Genomic DNA, 17793 nt, shown 5'->3' with positions numbered 1-17793 from the left:
GTGGGTGAGCAAGGGTTGGATGGGTCAAGAATAGGTGTGTGTGTGTGTCAAGGGTGTTTGTCTATGCGATGTGTGTCGTGTGAGGGAGTGTTTTTATTTGTAAAAATGTTATGAGAATTAAGTATATTCCTCCTTGGGGGATCAGGTTTTCAGCTTGACCGCCCCCAGCCTCTGGAATGCCCTCCCGGACCACGTCCTTTAAAAAGTGGCCTAATGACCATTGGAAGGCTTTAGGAAGGCTTTCTGTTGATAGCGGTGCTCCTTGGTGGTGTTATCCCTTGTAGTGTCAGCTGGCCTGTCTAGTTTAAAAAAATGTTGGATTTGGTGTTTATTTTATGCACTTTTGGAATATTCTGTATAATGAAACGTGCTTTACCAATGTAATGTATTATTATTAAAGCATATCATTCTGAATAGAGCAGATATCACTGACCAGTATAGAGGAACACTCTTCTAATCCTTCGGGAAGACTGAAAGGGTTTTCCTTTTTCTCCTCACATCCCTCTATCACATTCTTTCTCTTCTTCACATCTGTCTCACATCCTTTCTGTCAGCTGGAGGAGAAGATGCTGGGAGACCCCTGTCTGAAGGACCTGAAGAAGGGTGACATCATCCAGCTGCAGAGGCGGGGCTTCTACATCTGTGACCAGCCCTACGAGCCAATCAGGTTCTGTCTCCTCTACAAGAAATTTGACTAGTTGATTTGACTGTGTTTGGGCCAGTGGGAGGGATGCGTGGGTGGATGGATTGATGGTTTGATAGTTGGATGAGATAATAAATCAATGGATGGATATTCTCTAAAGGAAAAGCACAATGCCCCTTCAAAATGAAGTACTACTGCATTGTTCCAGAGTGTGTGTGTATTAATACACCGTCCCTGGTAACTAGACTAGACTTGGGCCAGAGGATTGGATGGGTGCTACATTTCCTAAATGCAGAAGCACGTCGTTCCAGTGTCTGTATTACTAACGTGTCCCTGGTGTTGTCACCCAGTCCCCACAGCTGTAAAGAGAGTCCCTGTGTGCTGCTGTTCATCCCCGATGGCCACACCAAGGAGATGCCCACCACAGGTTCCAAGGACAAGTGCAAGGCCACCACCACCACAGTGAGTCTTAATACTTACTCCTCTATTTCCCCTCTTCTAGAGTTCTCCTTTACTGCAACAGAAAGGAAATAACTACGGGCTCATCTCAATAGTCTGAAGTGGCTTCCTCTACTTGTCTCCTCATTTATCTGCACTGATCTGAAAATATAGGAAAAGTAAAATCAATATAGCTGAGGCTCACCTGGCGATGTGCTTCCACCTGATTTTTCCGAAACACCCTGTATTCTTATAGATTCATGTAAATAATTAATTATTGTAGATTTTGTTACATTTCTGTAATATAAGGAATAAACTCCTTGTCTCCTCTTAGGTTCCCTTCCCAGCCACGTGCACAGGCGCTCCCATCTCTGCCCCAGCTAGCGATGCCTGCGCCGTTTTCTCCGGCATCGTGGCTCAAGGTGAGATGGTACGCGATCTGAAAACCGCCAAGGCCTCCAAGGAGGTGGTGGACAAAGTGGTAAAGGATCTACTGTCACTCAAGGCCCAGTTCAAGCAGCTGACTGGCCAGGACTACAAACCAGGCATGGCTCCACCCGCCAGCTCCACCACTCAGAAGGCCGCAACCCCCGCACCTTCTGCTGACTCCATCTCCTGCCCCTTTGCTTGCATCACCCAGCAGGAGGAGCTGAAGTCAGAGAATGCTTCCAAGGTTTGAGTATATTTTTCTCGTTTATCATTTGTGTTGTCTGTTCACACTGCTATGCTTTATCTTGGCCAGGTCGCAGTTGCAAATGAGAACCTGTTCTCAACTAGCCTACCTGGTTAAATAAAGGTGAAATAAAAAATAAAATAAAATAAATAAAAAATGTGGCTCTTTTTTGTATTTTTATGGATTTGATTTTGAATCCTGAGTTGAAATAGCCTGCTACACAATTAGAAGTAGTTCCACTTTCTTCCACGAGTGGAAGATGAAACATTATTAATTTCATTTTTGTTTTTGATGCCTCCTAGTCACAAGTTAAAATATTTTCTACCTGTAGAAATAAAAAATAGGTTACTTTTTTTAAACGCTCTCGTTTTTTCTCTCTCCCGGACCAGGTTGATGCTGTAGTCAAGCAGCTGCCGGATTTTAAAGCAGAGTTCTATCAGATCACAGGCAAGGAGTACAAGCCAGGGATGACCCCTCCTTCTGCTGCCCAAGCCAAGACTGCTCTCTCTGCCTCATCCCCCTTATCCTCTCCCTCAGTCCTATACGAACGTGTGACCGAACAGGGAGACACTGTGAGGAAGCTTAAATCTGAGAAATCAGCGAAGGTAAGGAAGACAAGTTCAGTATAATGCTTTACTTTTAGCCTGCAGGTATTGAGAATTATGCGGTTATAGTACATTGTAAGACTTGTCTCATCTCTATTTGCTCCAACTGTTCATAACTGTTCTCTACATTTTACCATTGATACAACATTACATCCCTCTAACCACTGTATTTGATCAATCTCTCCACAAAGGACCAGGTTGATGCTGCAGTGAAGCAGCTCTTGGACTTGAAGGCAGAGTACAAACAGGCGACAGGTCAGGACTACAAGCCAGGAACTGCCCCAGTCCTTGCTGCTGCCCCAGTCCAGAGCACCCAAGCCCCCACAGTCACATCTGGCTCAGGCATCTATGAACATGTGACTCAGCAGGGTGACTTGGTGAGGAAGCTGAAAACCGAGAAGGCCCCCAAGGTGAGGCCAACGGGAAGGAATGATAGGCTGGCATTCATTAGGCACAAGTTGGATAAAATTATTCATAAATGATTATAGATGATGGAAATGTGTCTTCTGTATTAACCCAACCCGCCGATATACATACACACACTAGTCTGGAGGGAGAATTGACATGCCTGCTCTATTTCAACATTCTTTACAATATGAATCCATCAGAGTCTAAGCCTTGTCTAAGCCAGGGAAGGAGGTGAGGGTGTTCTACTATATGGCGTTTTAAGGTCATACCAAGGATCATTTAGCTATTTGATTTTGAATTTTACGGCCCCTTGAAGTATCCCCAGAAATATATACACTAATTTTGGTTTTTGGTCTTACTGCTATTAGCCCATACAAAGGCATTGTACCACATGGAACAACAAATAGTCCCGACAACATATCGAAAGGAAGTTTGTTCTGAAGTGTCTCTTATATCTAAGAGAGATTTTTTTTTTAAAGTATCCTGATCTTTCTTGTGTACTTAACCCCATATTTTGGGCATTAACAGCTTTATTAATTAATTTACGGTAGTTTAAAAGAAAGTGACATGAACCCTTCTGTTTTTGTCCACTCCCTCTCAGGACCAGATGGACGCAGCCGTCAAGCATCTGCTGTCTCTCAAAGCAGAGTACAAGCAGGTGACTGGCCAGGACTACAAACCAGGCATGGCCCCAGCCACCAGCCCTGCCCCTGTACAGGCTAGCCCCGGCCCCGAGGCCCAGTCTATCTCTTCCGTTAAGGCGCTCTTCTCCCAGGTATCCCATCAGGGGGAGTTAGTGAGGAAGCTGAAGTCGGAGAATGCTCCTAAGGTTAGTGAGGTTTCATTTCACCTCACGTAAATCTATGCCCAAAAGTGCTGAAAACATGTTGACCAGAACAAGCTATTCAGATGAGGAATGCTGAAATTTTGGTGCATGTACAACTTAGAATAGCTCGCTAACGTTGCAACTGTAGCTACTTGTACCAATGTTAAATGATAATCAGATTTCAATCTTAATCTTGTTATTCAGGGATAGTCCTGATTGTTGAGTAATTAAATGCAACAGACCGCATAACACAACCAATGTAAAATGGCATCCTTGTAACCAGGACCAGCTGGACGGTGCCGTGAAGCAGCTTCTGGCCCTGAAGACCCAGTACAAGGCCCTCACAGGAGAGGAGTATAAACCTGTGGCTTCCGCCGGAGCCTCGGGCGGAGAGGACAAGAACCGCAAAGACAGAGAGAACAAGTCTGAGAAACAGGGAGGTGGTAGTGGCGGAGGAGGAGGGAAGAAGCAGCCCAAAGGAGACAAAGTCAAGGAGGTCTTGTCGGGAGGCGCAGGGGGAGGAGGAGAGGGGGGTCCCAAGAAACAGACACGGTGAGAGGGTTGGATGGGTGGATGAAGGAGAGAGTGGGGAGCAGAGATGGATGAATAGAGATCATTGGTACTTTAATGGAGTGGAGATTTGAAAATGGAATGATAGATGGCAGAAATCAAGGGAGATGGTGATGAATGTCGGCTGAATGTGGATGTGGTCCTGTGTGACTCAGTTGGTAGAGCTTGGTGCTTGCAATGTCAGAGTAGTGGTTTCGATTTCCTACTGGGGTCAGCAATACGAGAATGTACCTGTGGTTTGATCTGCTGTGCCATAGGCCCAAAACATTGCCCTTGGACAGTGCTGTACCGTCAGAGCCTTCAGAGGAAGCCTAAGAATATTTGAACCGAAAATTAAAGGTTTTAGTGATTGAAAATTACATTAGTCTTGTCAATCATGATCATGATTCGTCTCTTGTGTTCAGAGTGGTGTCTGGTGGGGAAGGGGAAAATGAAAACAGGAATAGCTATCCAATCAGGGTTTTCCATATTGGTATCTGAGGAGAAATCTTCCCCTGATCCTACCAGCAGGGCCTTGGATTGACGGCATGATTAGCCAATCCGATTTTGATCTGTAGTGCCCTGTGGCTCAGTTGGCAGAGCATGGCGCTTGCAACGGCAGGGTTGTGGGTTCGGTTCCCACGGGGGACCAGTATGAAATGATATGCACTCACTACTGTAAGTCACTCTGGATAAGAGTGACTGCTAAATGACGACTAAAATTGAAATCATGTAAATGTAGTGCAGTGGAACAGTTTTTTTACATTTTCAATGGACATGCATATTTTGTCATGTCATTTCTCGACTGTCATGTTAGTGACACCATTTGCCGTCTCTACTCAATCTCATTTCTGTACGTCGTTTTGGTGTCCCCCATGGGTGCATTCCCATGGATTCAGGGCCTGGCTAGCAGACGGGTTGGTGCTGAAGTTGAGCAGTTTTCCCAGGCCCAGAGCTAGGTAGCTAGCTGGCTACAGTAGATGCTACAACATGATAGACTTTCTTTTATGATAGACTTTTTTATTCATGGCTGGCTGTTGATAACTTTCTACAATAGCATGATTTTTATCTTGGATTTAAAAGCATAGGACAAACATCTTATGATTCACCATTTTAACTGTACCGGAAGATGGATTTCTGCTGAGTGTTTGCACTGTTCTGTAGGGATGAGTTTGATTAATCGTTTAGTCTGTCAAATTCATCCGTATCTATTTGAAATAGGGAATTGAAAAACACCAATTGAAGTGATATTTTCCATTGCTGGGCAAAGTGGGCATAGATTTGACTTCTCTAGATACAAAACATGGCTTTCCCTCTGCAATAGACAAGTCACCATGTCTAGTATGCATGCACAGCTCTTCCTATATTTTGGCCCCAGCAACCATCAACTAATCGATAAAAAATAAAAGGTTGTTGAACTCATCCGTAGTATACTGTGTGGTTTTCACACCTGATTTCTGTGTATTTTCCTCATGTAGACTGGGACTGGAGGCTAAGAAGGAGGAGAACCTGTCTGATTGGTACTCTCAGGTGAGTCTTCACCTGTGCGAGTGACTATTGCCCCAGTTTTTGGACTAGCAGTCTAAACTCTACTAAAGCCAGTAATTTTGGGATTGTCACAAACCTCTCTTGGACTGAAGCCCAATTCCATTTCTACTCCTTGTACACTCCCCTGGTGGATTTAAAAGGATGTGAAAAAGTAATTGGGAATAGGGCCTGGAGCTAGGGTGTGCACTTGCACACTTCCTGTCATTGATTTAACAATGGTGGAAAGTCCCTCCAGCCAATGATAACACCAATCTAGTGGTTTTAGATCCATTAGAGGATTGGGAAAAGGGCGGAGAATCAGAATGCAGCCATGGTATTGTGCTCAAGACAAGTGTCTACCTTCACATCTGCCCCTCCAGGTGATCACTAAGGCGGAAATGATTGAGTACTACGATGTGAGCGGCTGCTATGTGCTGCGGCCCTGGTCATACTCCATCTGGGAGTCCATCAAGGAGTTCGTTGACCGCGAGATCAAGAAGTTGGGCGTGGAGAACTGCTACTTCCCCATGTTTGTCTCACAGGCTGCCCTGGAGAAGGAGAAGTCCCACATCGCAGATTTTGCCCCTGAGGTGGGTGTTGCGAAGTTTGTGTGTGGGGTTGGAAGGAGGGGGACTGGGGGGGGGGGTGTTCCTGACACCATCTAGTGGTGAGATGTGGTGTCAGTGTTTATCTTTCTCTATTGGAAATCCTGGTCCTCGCTTCTCAAGTGATGTGTGATCACCATATTTCTTGTCATACTGAAGATCCCCCTTTAAGTGATTTGACACATTTGTAGTGAACTGTGTTTGTGTGTGTGCTGCCTCCAGGTCGCCTGGGTAACGCGGTCAGGGAACACTGAGCTTGCCGAACCCGTCGCTATCCGACCCACTAGTGAAACTGGTAAGTCAAACACACCTGACCACTTCTGTCAGACTTTAAAGTTAAACTTGACACATTGAATTTCCAGATGCTTTTCACTAGGTCTCAAAGAACTACATTGTACAGGTGTAATTCACGACACAACGTATCTATGCATATTTTCATGCAAGGCACTTACTACTTCTACCCTCTCTATGCCATATGTATTAATTTACTAATTCACACCCTGACCAATGCATTCTTCGTCTTTTCTTTTTACAGTGATGTACCCTTCCTATGCCAAATGGGTCCAGTCCCACAGAGACCTCCCCATCAAACTCAACCAGTGGTGCAACGTTGTGGTCAGTGTCCAATCCACGAATGATAATTGTCATATTCACCATCACTGTTAGGGTCAGTACAATTTCAAAATGGAAAAACCTACTGAAAATAGAAGACTTCAACCCTGTCTAGTATGTCCACTGTCTTTTTTGTCAGAACTGTTTAGGACAGTGGTCACCAACCAGTTGATCCGCAAGGCATTCCCAGTCGATCACCAAACATTTCTGTATAAAGCCAACAATAAAGGCTTGCGTTCCTTTTTTAAATGTTTTATTTGTGTTGCATTGTGAATAGTTGCACTTAATAATATTATTATTATTATTATTATTATTATTATCACTGATGTCGACTTCCCAGTTGTCTTGAAAGCACCATGACCATCAGATACAGTTACAATCAGTCCAGTAAAATAAAAAGCGAATTATTTCAATTCATGCCTCGCAGTGCCTTGCAAGTGCTACACCAACTGATCTATTTTATTAAAGCTTGAGTTTTGAAGTGTAATATGGTCTGAGAATAATAATATTTGCAGGCCAGGGATATATCCAATATGCTTTTGATAATGTATAAGGCCTACTGCCCAAACCTCATTCATACCGAATTGTTTGTATTAGGTTAATGTTGAATTTAAGTAATGCTTGCTGTTTGACTGCGAATGTGATCTTTTCAGAATGTATCGTGATTTTGACTTTCTCTAATTTCTCTTTTGCTTTCTCTCACTCATCCCCAGAGGTGGGAGTTCAAGCACCCCCAACCCTTCCTGAGGACCAGAGAGTTCCTGTGGCAGGAGGGACACACGGCTTTCGCCACCAAAGAGGAGGCCACCGAAGAGGTAACGAGGCCAATGTATTATTAACAGTCCATTTTCTCTTGTGAATGCTGAGTAAAAAACATAGAACTTGTCATGTCTGGGGAGTGCATTCAAACAATGCTTAACATTGTTTTTTTTGTGTAAGTTGGATTTAGACACATGTATTTGAAAGTTTGCAGTCTTGTCAAATTCATTGTTTCCTTGACAATGGACCGCCCTGACCAAAATGGCTGCCACTGTGAACCTGTAGTCCATGGGCCCTGGATCTCTTTTCCATGGATTCTGGGGATAAATTTGTACTACACCTTGGTTACTGTTGCTAACTCTGACAAGCTTTGCCTTTTATTTTCCTGTGAAAATGGAGAAGTGCATAGTAATAATGCTAAGGGAACTCCCCAATGAGGTACTAAGATACTTTTGGAGACAACCATCACTTATATCAGACTGGAGCAAACTAAAGGATCCTCAGTATGCCTTTTGAAGGCTGTATTCACGAAAAAATTATGCAGGAGCTTAACACAGCAAGCAAGAGGACTAGGATAGAGGCATAGTCTACAGGTCCCAGTGGAAGAGGGAGAAACACCACTAGCTGACCATCGAGGCAGAGACGGATGACAAAGGAGCAACATTGTTCCTAAACTGCAGGGTAGGTCTCACAATCATTTAAAAACCAAACTCATACAAACTCAGCTAGCTGTTATGCTAACGTAAACAACCAACGCCCTCGCTTCAACAAATATACTGTTCTATGCTAGCTCCACAGGTTACTGCTCGCATGTTGTTGGGCTGATCCACACCTTGGACCTCTGGAGAGCCCCAGATAAAATGTCCACTACAAGCTTGCCACAACAGTTGCATAAGTCAAGAGGCAAGAAGATTGATTCCTATTGAAGCCTATTACAGCGGTCGGGGTGGCAAAGGCAAAAGTGAGTCGGAAAAGAAGACCAGTCTATTGCAGTTACAACTGATAGGTGAGCTACACGTGAATGTCTTGTTTACAATCTCTAATGCATGTTGTAATCAATCCAACCAATAGGGTATTATAACCTAGGCAAGTCCATTATCTTTCACTGTTAGCTACATATCAAAGAAACCCATGTTAGACATGGGCAGGTACTTACTGTATTGGCACAAATCTATGGTGTGCAGCAGAAACGGTAGGGTATGCATAAACAGATGTCATCATGTTTTCACCTTCATGTTTGCATGCTTATGTTCCTAGGACAGTGTCAAAGTGAACACATTTACATTTACTGATGAATGTGTAGTTGGAAGTTGGACAGCATACTAACCACAAAGCATATCTTGTTTTATGTTTCCTCATCTGGAATTGGGGATCTTACATGATACTACTTTAAACTTCTTAATTTTGGCTATTTCCCTTTCCACGTGCACCCTATGCTTCAAAATGTTTGTCATCTCTGTATTTGTAGGGAGGAATGTTCAGTCAAGGCCAATTTCCTCCGTCTTTCTCAGTTACATGCAAATAATGATTATTGTGGATAATCAGATTTATATAATAGTTTGATTAGTGTTTACATTCTTTTCAAGAAGAACGATTTCCCTAATCACTCAAATCAGGCTACCTGATGGCACTCTGATAAATGCAGACAATTGGCAACCAACATAAACATTCCACCATGTTATTTTTGGGAAGCATATTGGATTCTGTTTGGACATATGAAGTTTGTGAAAACTACTTCTAAGATGCATTCGTTCCGAACAGTCACACTAAAGAGGGAGGCTGGCTCGGCTGGTGCTAGCAAATGCGCAGATCAAACCCACCACTGGAACGCCCACTTAAACTATTTACATGTCCGAATCATTCTAAAGAGGGCTCAGAAAACAGGTGTTTTAATCAGCGTATGCTTACTTAGATTTGTACCTTAAGACAATTCAAGATAAGCAGAGTAAGATGTTTACATGACTATTGCATAATCTGCCTGCTTCCATAGTCAGTTTAATATCAAATTATCACTGTGCATGTAAACATACTCATTGAGAAACCCCTCGTCTGCAATAGGCCCATCACCTCTCTTAAGGTAGCCACATTGAAGCAAATGTTGCAGTAGCTCTGTGATGTTACTGTTTACACAGGATCCATTTCTGAAAGAGAAGTATTTTAAAGGGTGAATGCAAACATAAATGAGCCACATCAGTCACATACTATCAAGAGACTTTGGTCACATACTATCAAGAGACTTCTGTGTGTTGATAGACTTGTAGATGGAATAAGTTTGGCTTTGATGTTTTCAACCTCCACTGAGTCTCAGTAATCCGAAGGTTAGCTATGTTAACAAATACATGTAAAATCCCTTAAACAATGCCAACGAGCTCATTGTAAACTTTTTGTATAGTCTCTGACCTGAAGTATTGCGGGACAGGATACTGCAGGACAGGAAACCCAGCTCAAAGTTATAAAAGTAACAAAGAAATTCTACTAACAGTTTGCTGCACGCACAAAATAAATATTAGACGGCAAGGCTCTTGATCCAGGAGGGGATTCTCTGCTGTTACCAAGGAAAGCTTTCTCTTTTTCTGAAGAAGCTAACCACTTAGCTAGATGGCTAACTAGGTAATAAATTGACAAACCAAATGCACAACTGCTAAGCATTTAGCACATGTTATACAGTTAACTTAGTTATAAGATATCTAACTAGCTGGCAAACATTTAGTTGTGAATTCCATGCTGTAATTAGATGACCTGGTACATGCTGCACAACAGTGAGTGACTCACAAGGCTCCAGCCTCCTAGTTGTATGCCTGTAAACAAACACCATGTGACTGGGGACTACTGGTAAGCTTCATAATGAAAAATTATGTGACGGGTGAAAGAATACAATGTTGTGCAATACGTTAAGAGATAAACAAGTTCACTGCAGATATTTACTGAAAGTATTTACAAATATTAAAATGTATTAAAAATTCAAATAAATAGTTTGAAATGTATTGAAAAACCATACCATGGTTATTTCCAAATACTCTGGTATATCTACACCCAAGCCTACTTTGCAGGAGCAATGAGCTTGGTTTCTCCATCTTTAACTCAGTGCAATCTAGTATTGCAAAGGTCGATGGAAAATCTCTCCTGTAGTTGTCTGGCATGTTTTCTGTGATGTTGTCCTTGTGAGGCCATACAGACAACTGAGCCTGTCCAAAATAAAGTCCATTGAATAAAGTGCTAACACTTTGTAAATCCATATGAAATGTACAAGCCAAGATCGTTCAGGTCAAAATTGTCTTAAGTTTCATCGGCACAAGCAGAAACCGCATCTGCCAATCTACTCTTGTATCTCAAGGGGATAGTTGTCTGTGGGGATATGTTTCTGATTTGGTAATGTGAAAAATGTGCACAAGTTATTAAACTGACCATAAGTAAACCCAGTGCAGTATTGGAAGAAGTTGGGGGGGGACACTCTTGTTATTTACTGACTCTGGTGTTAACCGGTTAGGGGTTTGAGTTTCCTGAAGAGCATGGATTTTTTTTCTTCTTAATACTAGTCCATTTCCTCATACTTTTGAGCTAGTAGAATCTTTAAGCTCATCCCTTACTTTTCTTCTTCCAACTGGGGATGCTCCTCTATGTACTCTGGAAACACAAAATACACAATGAAAAAAATTGAATTTCTACCATACATGATTTAAACAAGTTGGTGCTTTGTAAAAGCTGTTTTTCTCTGTTCTTTTGCAGCTCCCACTATTGGAGAACAGCACCACCACCATCCACCTCAAACCCTATGGATGAGTTCCCAACATTTCCTCTGCGTCAACAACCAAGATGTTTCTCTACAGTTCTGAATGAAAATAAGATATTACAACAGTGATATAATGATCTCCCAGTCTGAAGCACTGGAAAAAGAGACAAGATGGCAGAGCAACAACAACCGCCATGGTGTCTGCTCCCAGCCACTTACTTCGTCTTTTTAAGAGGTTGTGCTCCAAGGTAGCAGACTGACAGTCTTGCCACCAGCATGCAGAGGAAGAAGACCGTGCAGACCAAGGCAATGACGATAGACCTGGAGTTTGAGCTGCAGACAGCAGCACCGTGTACTGAAGTAACTGGGCACAAAGTGTTCCCATGTGGCTTTGTTGTCAACCCCCACTCCCTCCATTTAGGCATCTCCTGACAGGAAAGTCTAGAGTAATGAGAACCCAAGCCATGGCTTCTGGAAATAAAGTGCCCAAACAAAGTCAACTTTACTGGTAGTAAATCTCTCTGTCAAAGAGCTGATGATACCTATGCTTACAAACCTAATCATGAGTTCCTCTACCATAGTATGGGACAAATTGGAATCACAGGGATGCCGTGGTGTGATTTTATTTGTCATGTGTAAAAATGACTTTCACCTGGAGTGTGTCCACTTTAATGCAGAAAAGTGGGATAGCATGAAAAGCCAGCTGGACTGCTGTTTTTTTTTTTTTTTGTAAGCATTTCTTGCCGGCCCTGTGCAGATAATTCCTCCTTTGTTGAACTATCATCTCCGGTATCCTCTGGTGATTTGGTTGCTGTCTCTCCTGTGGTGTTAGTGGAAGCTGCATCTTGCACAGGGCTCTACGCTGACTTTTTTTTTTTACAAGGAGCACGTGTGCCTTAATTTTTTTTTTTTTAAATAGGCGTGCACAAATTTAGGAGCACAATGAAAAATGTGAGATGTTGAAGCTAGAATCTTTAATTTTTCTAAGCGCACTGGAATTCCTAAATAAAAATTCCAGGTTGCACAGTAAAATATTTAAGCGCATATGCAAGTAAAATGGCCGCACTGTAGAGCCCTATCTGTAGATGCGGGATGATACATGTAATGTTATTCATCCAGATATTTAGTGTTAGGGTTATATTGTTTCAGTGGTCTTCTGAATCAAATGTGTAAATCAGACATTTGCTGCCTACATTGTACTTGTGATTACATTAACTTATGTATGTGTTATTTAAGTTGTGTATAATTTATGTATATGTGAGATAAACTTGACCCCTGGTGTCTGTTGATATTTGGTCATGTATGATAGGTTTGGCAAAAACTCATATTACAGTAAAGCAGCTGGAATTGGGTACTGAAGACTTGGATTCCCATCAACACATTGCGGAACGAAATTAACCAGCTAAAGATTTGTGATACATGTAGTCTAACAAAGCTAACCAGCTAGCTAATGTTGTTAACAAGGTAGCTAGCTAAGTCAGCAATGTTTAGCTTAGTTGTGTAATGTTAAAGTTGTTGCCGACTTTGTCTAGCCATTTTTTATTTATTATAAATCTATTGTGATATCAGACATTATGCAAAAGATTAACATAGTTGCTTACCTTGGAGCAAACATATATGCATCCTTCATTATTTTGCTTGTGTTCGACTGCATGAAGTTGTCCACAAAGCTTTTTCTACAATTTACACGTCTCTCCATTAGAGCTCATGGAAGCCGTGAGGATTCTTTTCTGACGTGTCCGAGTGGTTGGTTGGTTGCGGTTGTTAAGCTCTGATTGGACAATTGCTGTTCGAGAGCGGAGTTTAGTGAAGGGTTAATTAGGCCTAATACAATTACCATTATTGTCCATTTGCACAGAGATTGACATTGTTGGTGGATGATTTCAGTGATAACTTAATGTTAGGGTAGCTAATACCTCCCAGTTTCAGAATTCTTTTCCAGTTACATGCCTTCTGAATATGGTAGTATTTGTAATAAAAACTGACTTGTCTTGTCCCTCCTCCTGTGCGTGTGTCCAGGTGTTACAGATCCTGGACCTGTATGCGCGGGTGTACGAGGAGCTCATGGCCATCCCCGTGGTAAAGGGCAGGAAGACTGAGAAGGAGAAGTTTGCCGGAGGTGACTACACTACCACCGTGGAGGCCTTCATCTCTGCCAGTGGCAGAGCCATCCAGGTACTCTTGAGGTTTGCACACATCGCACTGAATGTGGATCTAGCGTTCGTATGCCGATCGTTCAGCGTAGTGGTTTTTAGGGACAACGCACTGTAGACATCTGACTCACAATTTTTTTACTCGATTCTACATGTAAATTCGGTGCGTACTTGGTTTGCAAATTACGTTCAGAGGTGTACGAATAACAATACGCTAGAGCCCTTTGACGCCCGATGTCCACCAAATGCATATGCGTTTTGTTTTGCCGAATGTCTTACCTGCATTTTCCGTACTTGATGCACATAATGGCATCAGAGGAGATGACTGCCGTTTTTCCGTCTCCAAACCAATTGTGATATTGTGGGGTTTTTTCCGTATCATTTGTAACTTATTTTGTACATAATGTTTCTGCCATCCTCTCTTATGACCGAAAAGAGCTTCTGGATATCAAAAGTGATTACTAGCCTCCTACTGGACAAAGATTTCTTCTTTAAAACATCGTACGGAAATGAATTTATTATAGACACCGGACAAGGCCCAAATCCCTGTCATTCACATGAAGAAGAGACTGAGATGTAGGTTGGGGTGCCTTGTAAAAATCAGACGGTGAGTGGGTCACCCACCTCTACCATCTGTCCAATTGGCCAACGTGCAATTATTGGATAATAAACTGGATGAGCTCCGATCAAGACTATCCTACCAACGGGACATTAAAAACTGTAAATTCTTAGTCGTAACACAAGTTGTAACACAAGGGGTGACGGCCTGTGTCCAGTTGTCAATAACAGCTGGTGCATGAAATCTGATATTAAGTCTCAAGGTTTTGCTCGCCTGAGGTAGTCTCGTGATAAGCTGTAGACCACACTATTTACCAATAGTTTATCTACTATTTACCATAACAAACTTTTACGAGAATTTTCAATCCCAATGATAATAACTGACAATCAATAGCTCTGACCAATCCCCGAGATCTGTAAGACCATGGGTTTAATAATAATTTGTCAGACTCAGACTATGCAACAGTTTATTCAGAGAACATTCTAAAGTCCATTATACAAAGACATCCATTCCATAGCTGTGCACATACTTCCACACAAACAGTAGGTGAGATTTATCTCCATAGTTCTCACCACTGTGTATCCCTGCCCAGCCGACAGTTCCATTCCCCCGAGATTAGGGAAACCTTGAAGTACTCCCTATGCTCTCATAGGTTCCTCAGAGGCCTAGCCAGGTCGGTAGAAACCGTTTTAATTGTTCTTCTGTATTTTCCTAGGCACCCACATACAAGTTCAAATCCTAAGCAACACCTTGCTCAGGCGGTCTGTTTTTCCACTATACAGATACATTGTTTTACCTAATTCCGATAAAACTACACACATAAGATTATAATTTTATGATTCTAATCAATTTCATACATTTATAAGGTTTCAGAGTGGAATTATTTTATCATTATCTTTCAACCTATGCTGGCACTAAGACCACACTCAACGAGCTGTATAAGGCAATAAACAAGAACATTCTCATCCAGAAGTGGCGCTCCTAGTGGCCGGGGACTTTAATGCATGCAAACTTAAATCTGTTTCAGCTCATTTCTACCAGCATGTTACATGTGTAGCCAGGGGGAAAAAAACTCTAGACCACCTTTACTCCACACAGAGACGCATACAAAGCTCACCCTCGCCCTCCATTTGAAAAATCTGACCGTAACTCTATCCTCCTCACTTGTGTTTACAAGCAGAAACTAAAGCAGGAAGTAACAGTGACTCACTCAATACGGAAGTGGTCAGATGCTAAACTACAGGACTGTTTTGCTAGAACAGACTGGAATATGTTCCTGTGATTCTTCCGATGGCATTGAGTACACCACATCTGTCATTGGCTTCATTAATAAGTGCCTCGACAACGTCGTCCCCACATTGACTGTACCTACATACCCCAACCAGAAGCCATGGATTACAGTCAACATCCGCAGTGAGATGGAAGGTAGAGCTGCCACTTTTAAAGAGTGGGACTCTAACCCAGACACTTTATTTATTTCACCTTAATTTAACCAGGAGTCTAGTTGAGAACAAGTTCTCATTTACAACTGCGACTTGGCCAAGATTAAGCAAAGCAGTGCGACACAAACAACAGAGTTACACATGGAATAAACAAACAGTCTATATACAGTGTGTGCATATGAGGTAGGATAAAGGAAGTAAGGCAATGAATGGGCCATAGTGGTGCAATAATTACAATATAGCAATTAAACACTGGAGTGATAGATGTGCAGAGGATGAATGTGCAAGTAGAGATAGTGGGGTGCAAAGGAGCAAAATAAATAACAGTATGGGGATAAGGTAGTTGGATGGGCTATTTACAGATGGGCTATGTACGGGTGCAGGCATCTGTGAGATGCTCTGACATCTGGTGCTTATAGTTAGTGAGGGAGATATGGGTCTCCAGCTTCAGTGATTTTTGCAGTTCATTCCAGTCATTGGCAGCAGAGACCTGGAAGGAAAGTCGGCCAAAGGAGGAGTTGGCTTTGGGGTTGACCAGTGAAATATACCTGCTGGAGCGCGTGCTACGGGTGGGTGCTGCTATGGTGATCACTGAGCTGAGATAAGGTGGGGCTTCACCTAGCAAAAACGTATCGATGACCTGGAGCCAGTGGGTCTGGTGATGAATATGAAGCGAGGGCCAGCCAACGAGAGCATACAGGTCGCAGTGGTGGGTATTATATGTGGCTTTGGTTACAAAACGGATGGCACTGTGATAGACTGCATCCAATTTACTGAGTAGTGTTGGTGGCTATTTTGTAAATGACATCGCCGAAGTCAAGGACCGAAGTCAAGAAGTGCTGACTAACAGAGTAGTACACTTATGTAAAAATGAATAAGGATAGTCGCACACTATATGCTCCCTATAATTTTATGGAGTAAATGCCTAGGGAGAATATTTAGGGTGAGCAAGACTATCTTTATATATTTTTTAGATTCTAACAGCCAAACATAAACTAGGACCTTGGATGAAAGCCACTTCCTGGGCCCCTTGTAAGCAATATGTAGGAAACTCTTCTAAAATAGCTGGAGCCTTCCAGATGAGTGCTTACACCTATCAAGTTTATTCAGACATGTACAGACCAAAGGGGGAAAATATCTAGCAGCAGACTAAAGGAGTCAACAAGTACTTAGCAGTCAAACTAAAGCACACAGTGGAGATAAATCTCTTAGGCATGCCTTTTTACAGATCTGGGTTCAAATGTAATTTCAAATACTTTAGTTGTGCTTGACTGACCTTACCTGTTGCAATGAACATATATAGAAAAGTCCCCAAAGTGCAAACCCCTGCCACTCCAGGTAGACTCAAGGAAAAAATAGATATTTGAAAGATTTTATACCGTATTTTAACCCAGGTCTGCTTTTTAACAATAAGAAAACAACCAAGCTAAATGTTTCTCTTCCGCTCAGGGCGCCACGTCCCATCACTTGGGACAGAACTTCTCGCGGATGTTTGAGATTGTGTTCGAGGACCCCAAGAAGCCAGGTGAAAAGCAGCTGGCATATCAGAACTCGTGGGGCATCACCACCCGCACCATCGGCGTGCTCACCATGGTCCACGGTGACAACATGGGCCTGGTTCTGCCCCCCAAAGTCGCATGTCTCCAGGTACGTTTTTTTATTTTACCAGGAAATTCTTATTTATAATGATGGAAAAAGGTAAATCATTTAGATTTGTAAAACAACCCTTATAAGCATGAGTCAAGTTGATGTAGTAAATTCAGTGCCAATTCAAATTGATTTAACTCTGCATCTTTTCCTGCTCCTCTTCTCACCCAGGTGATCATCATCCCATGTGGTATCACAGCCTCCCTGCCAGAGGCTGAGAAAGAGGTTCTCTTGGCCCAGTGCTCCAAGTACCTGGCTCGGCTGCAGAAGGGAGAGATCCGAGTCAAGGCAGACCTCAGAGAAAACTACTCCCCTGGCTGGAAGTTCAACCACTGGGAGCTCAAGGTAAAACCACAACTCCTGGCCATGTTTGGGTCACTTTGTAAGAGCGTGGCTCTAGCAACGCCAGGGTCGTGGGTTCGATTCCCACTGGGGTCGTACACAAAAAAAGAAATCCCCTTTTAGGGTTTTGTAGCCTTGTCATTCAGTGCCTCCTCTACAATGGACCGCACTGGCCGAAATGACTGCCACCGTGAACCTGTCATCCATGGGCCTCCTGTCCCATCTCCATGGATCCTGTGGATACATTTGTACTACTGAAAATTAGATGATTTCAG

General features: G+C 42.7%; 1 protein-coding gene and 2 non-coding genes across 3 annotated transcripts in view; all 3 read left to right on the top strand.

Moving 5' to 3' along the window:
* Nucleotides 1-17793, top strand: part of LOC118402787 (bifunctional glutamate/proline--tRNA ligase-like) — a 58654-nt gene that overhangs the window by 34789 nt on the left and 6072 nt on the right. Inside the window, exons 16-30 of the mRNA XM_035801047.2 lie at nt 555-667; nt 994-1105; nt 1416-1754; nt 2144-2359; nt 2551-2769; nt 3369-3596; nt 3877-4145; nt 5621-5672; nt 6050-6259; nt 6497-6569; nt 6810-6889; nt 7600-7701; nt 13395-13550; nt 16979-17176; nt 17348-17521. Of these exons, the coding sequence (XP_035656940.1) occupies nt 555-667; nt 994-1105; nt 1416-1754; nt 2144-2359; nt 2551-2769; nt 3369-3596; nt 3877-4145; nt 5621-5672; nt 6050-6259; nt 6497-6569; nt 6810-6889; nt 7600-7701; nt 13395-13550; nt 16979-17176; nt 17348-17521 (2541 nt within the window). The remainder of the gene's footprint in view (nt 1-554; nt 668-993; nt 1106-1415; nt 1755-2143; nt 2360-2550; nt 2770-3368; nt 3597-3876; nt 4146-5620; nt 5673-6049; nt 6260-6496; nt 6570-6809; nt 6890-7599; nt 7702-13394; nt 13551-16978; nt 17177-17347; nt 17522-17793) is intronic.
* On the top strand, nt 7855-7989 carry LOC118363030 (small nucleolar RNA SNORA5). Its single transcript, XR_004821315.1, has one exon. It is a non-coding gene; the product is annotated as a small nucleolar RNA SNORA5 (small nucleolar RNA).
* On the top strand, nt 17647-17781 carry LOC118363037 (small nucleolar RNA SNORA5). Its single transcript, XR_004821317.1, has one exon. It is a non-coding gene; the product is annotated as a small nucleolar RNA SNORA5 (small nucleolar RNA).

Source organism: Oncorhynchus keta, chromosome 2 (assembly GCF_023373465.1).
Source record: "Oncorhynchus keta strain PuntledgeMale-10-30-2019 chromosome 2, Oket_V2, whole genome shotgun sequence".
Classification (NCBI taxonomy): Eukaryota; Metazoa; Chordata; class Actinopteri; order Salmoniformes; family Salmonidae; genus Oncorhynchus; species Oncorhynchus keta.
This window is presented reverse-complemented; position numbering and strand designations above follow the sequence as displayed.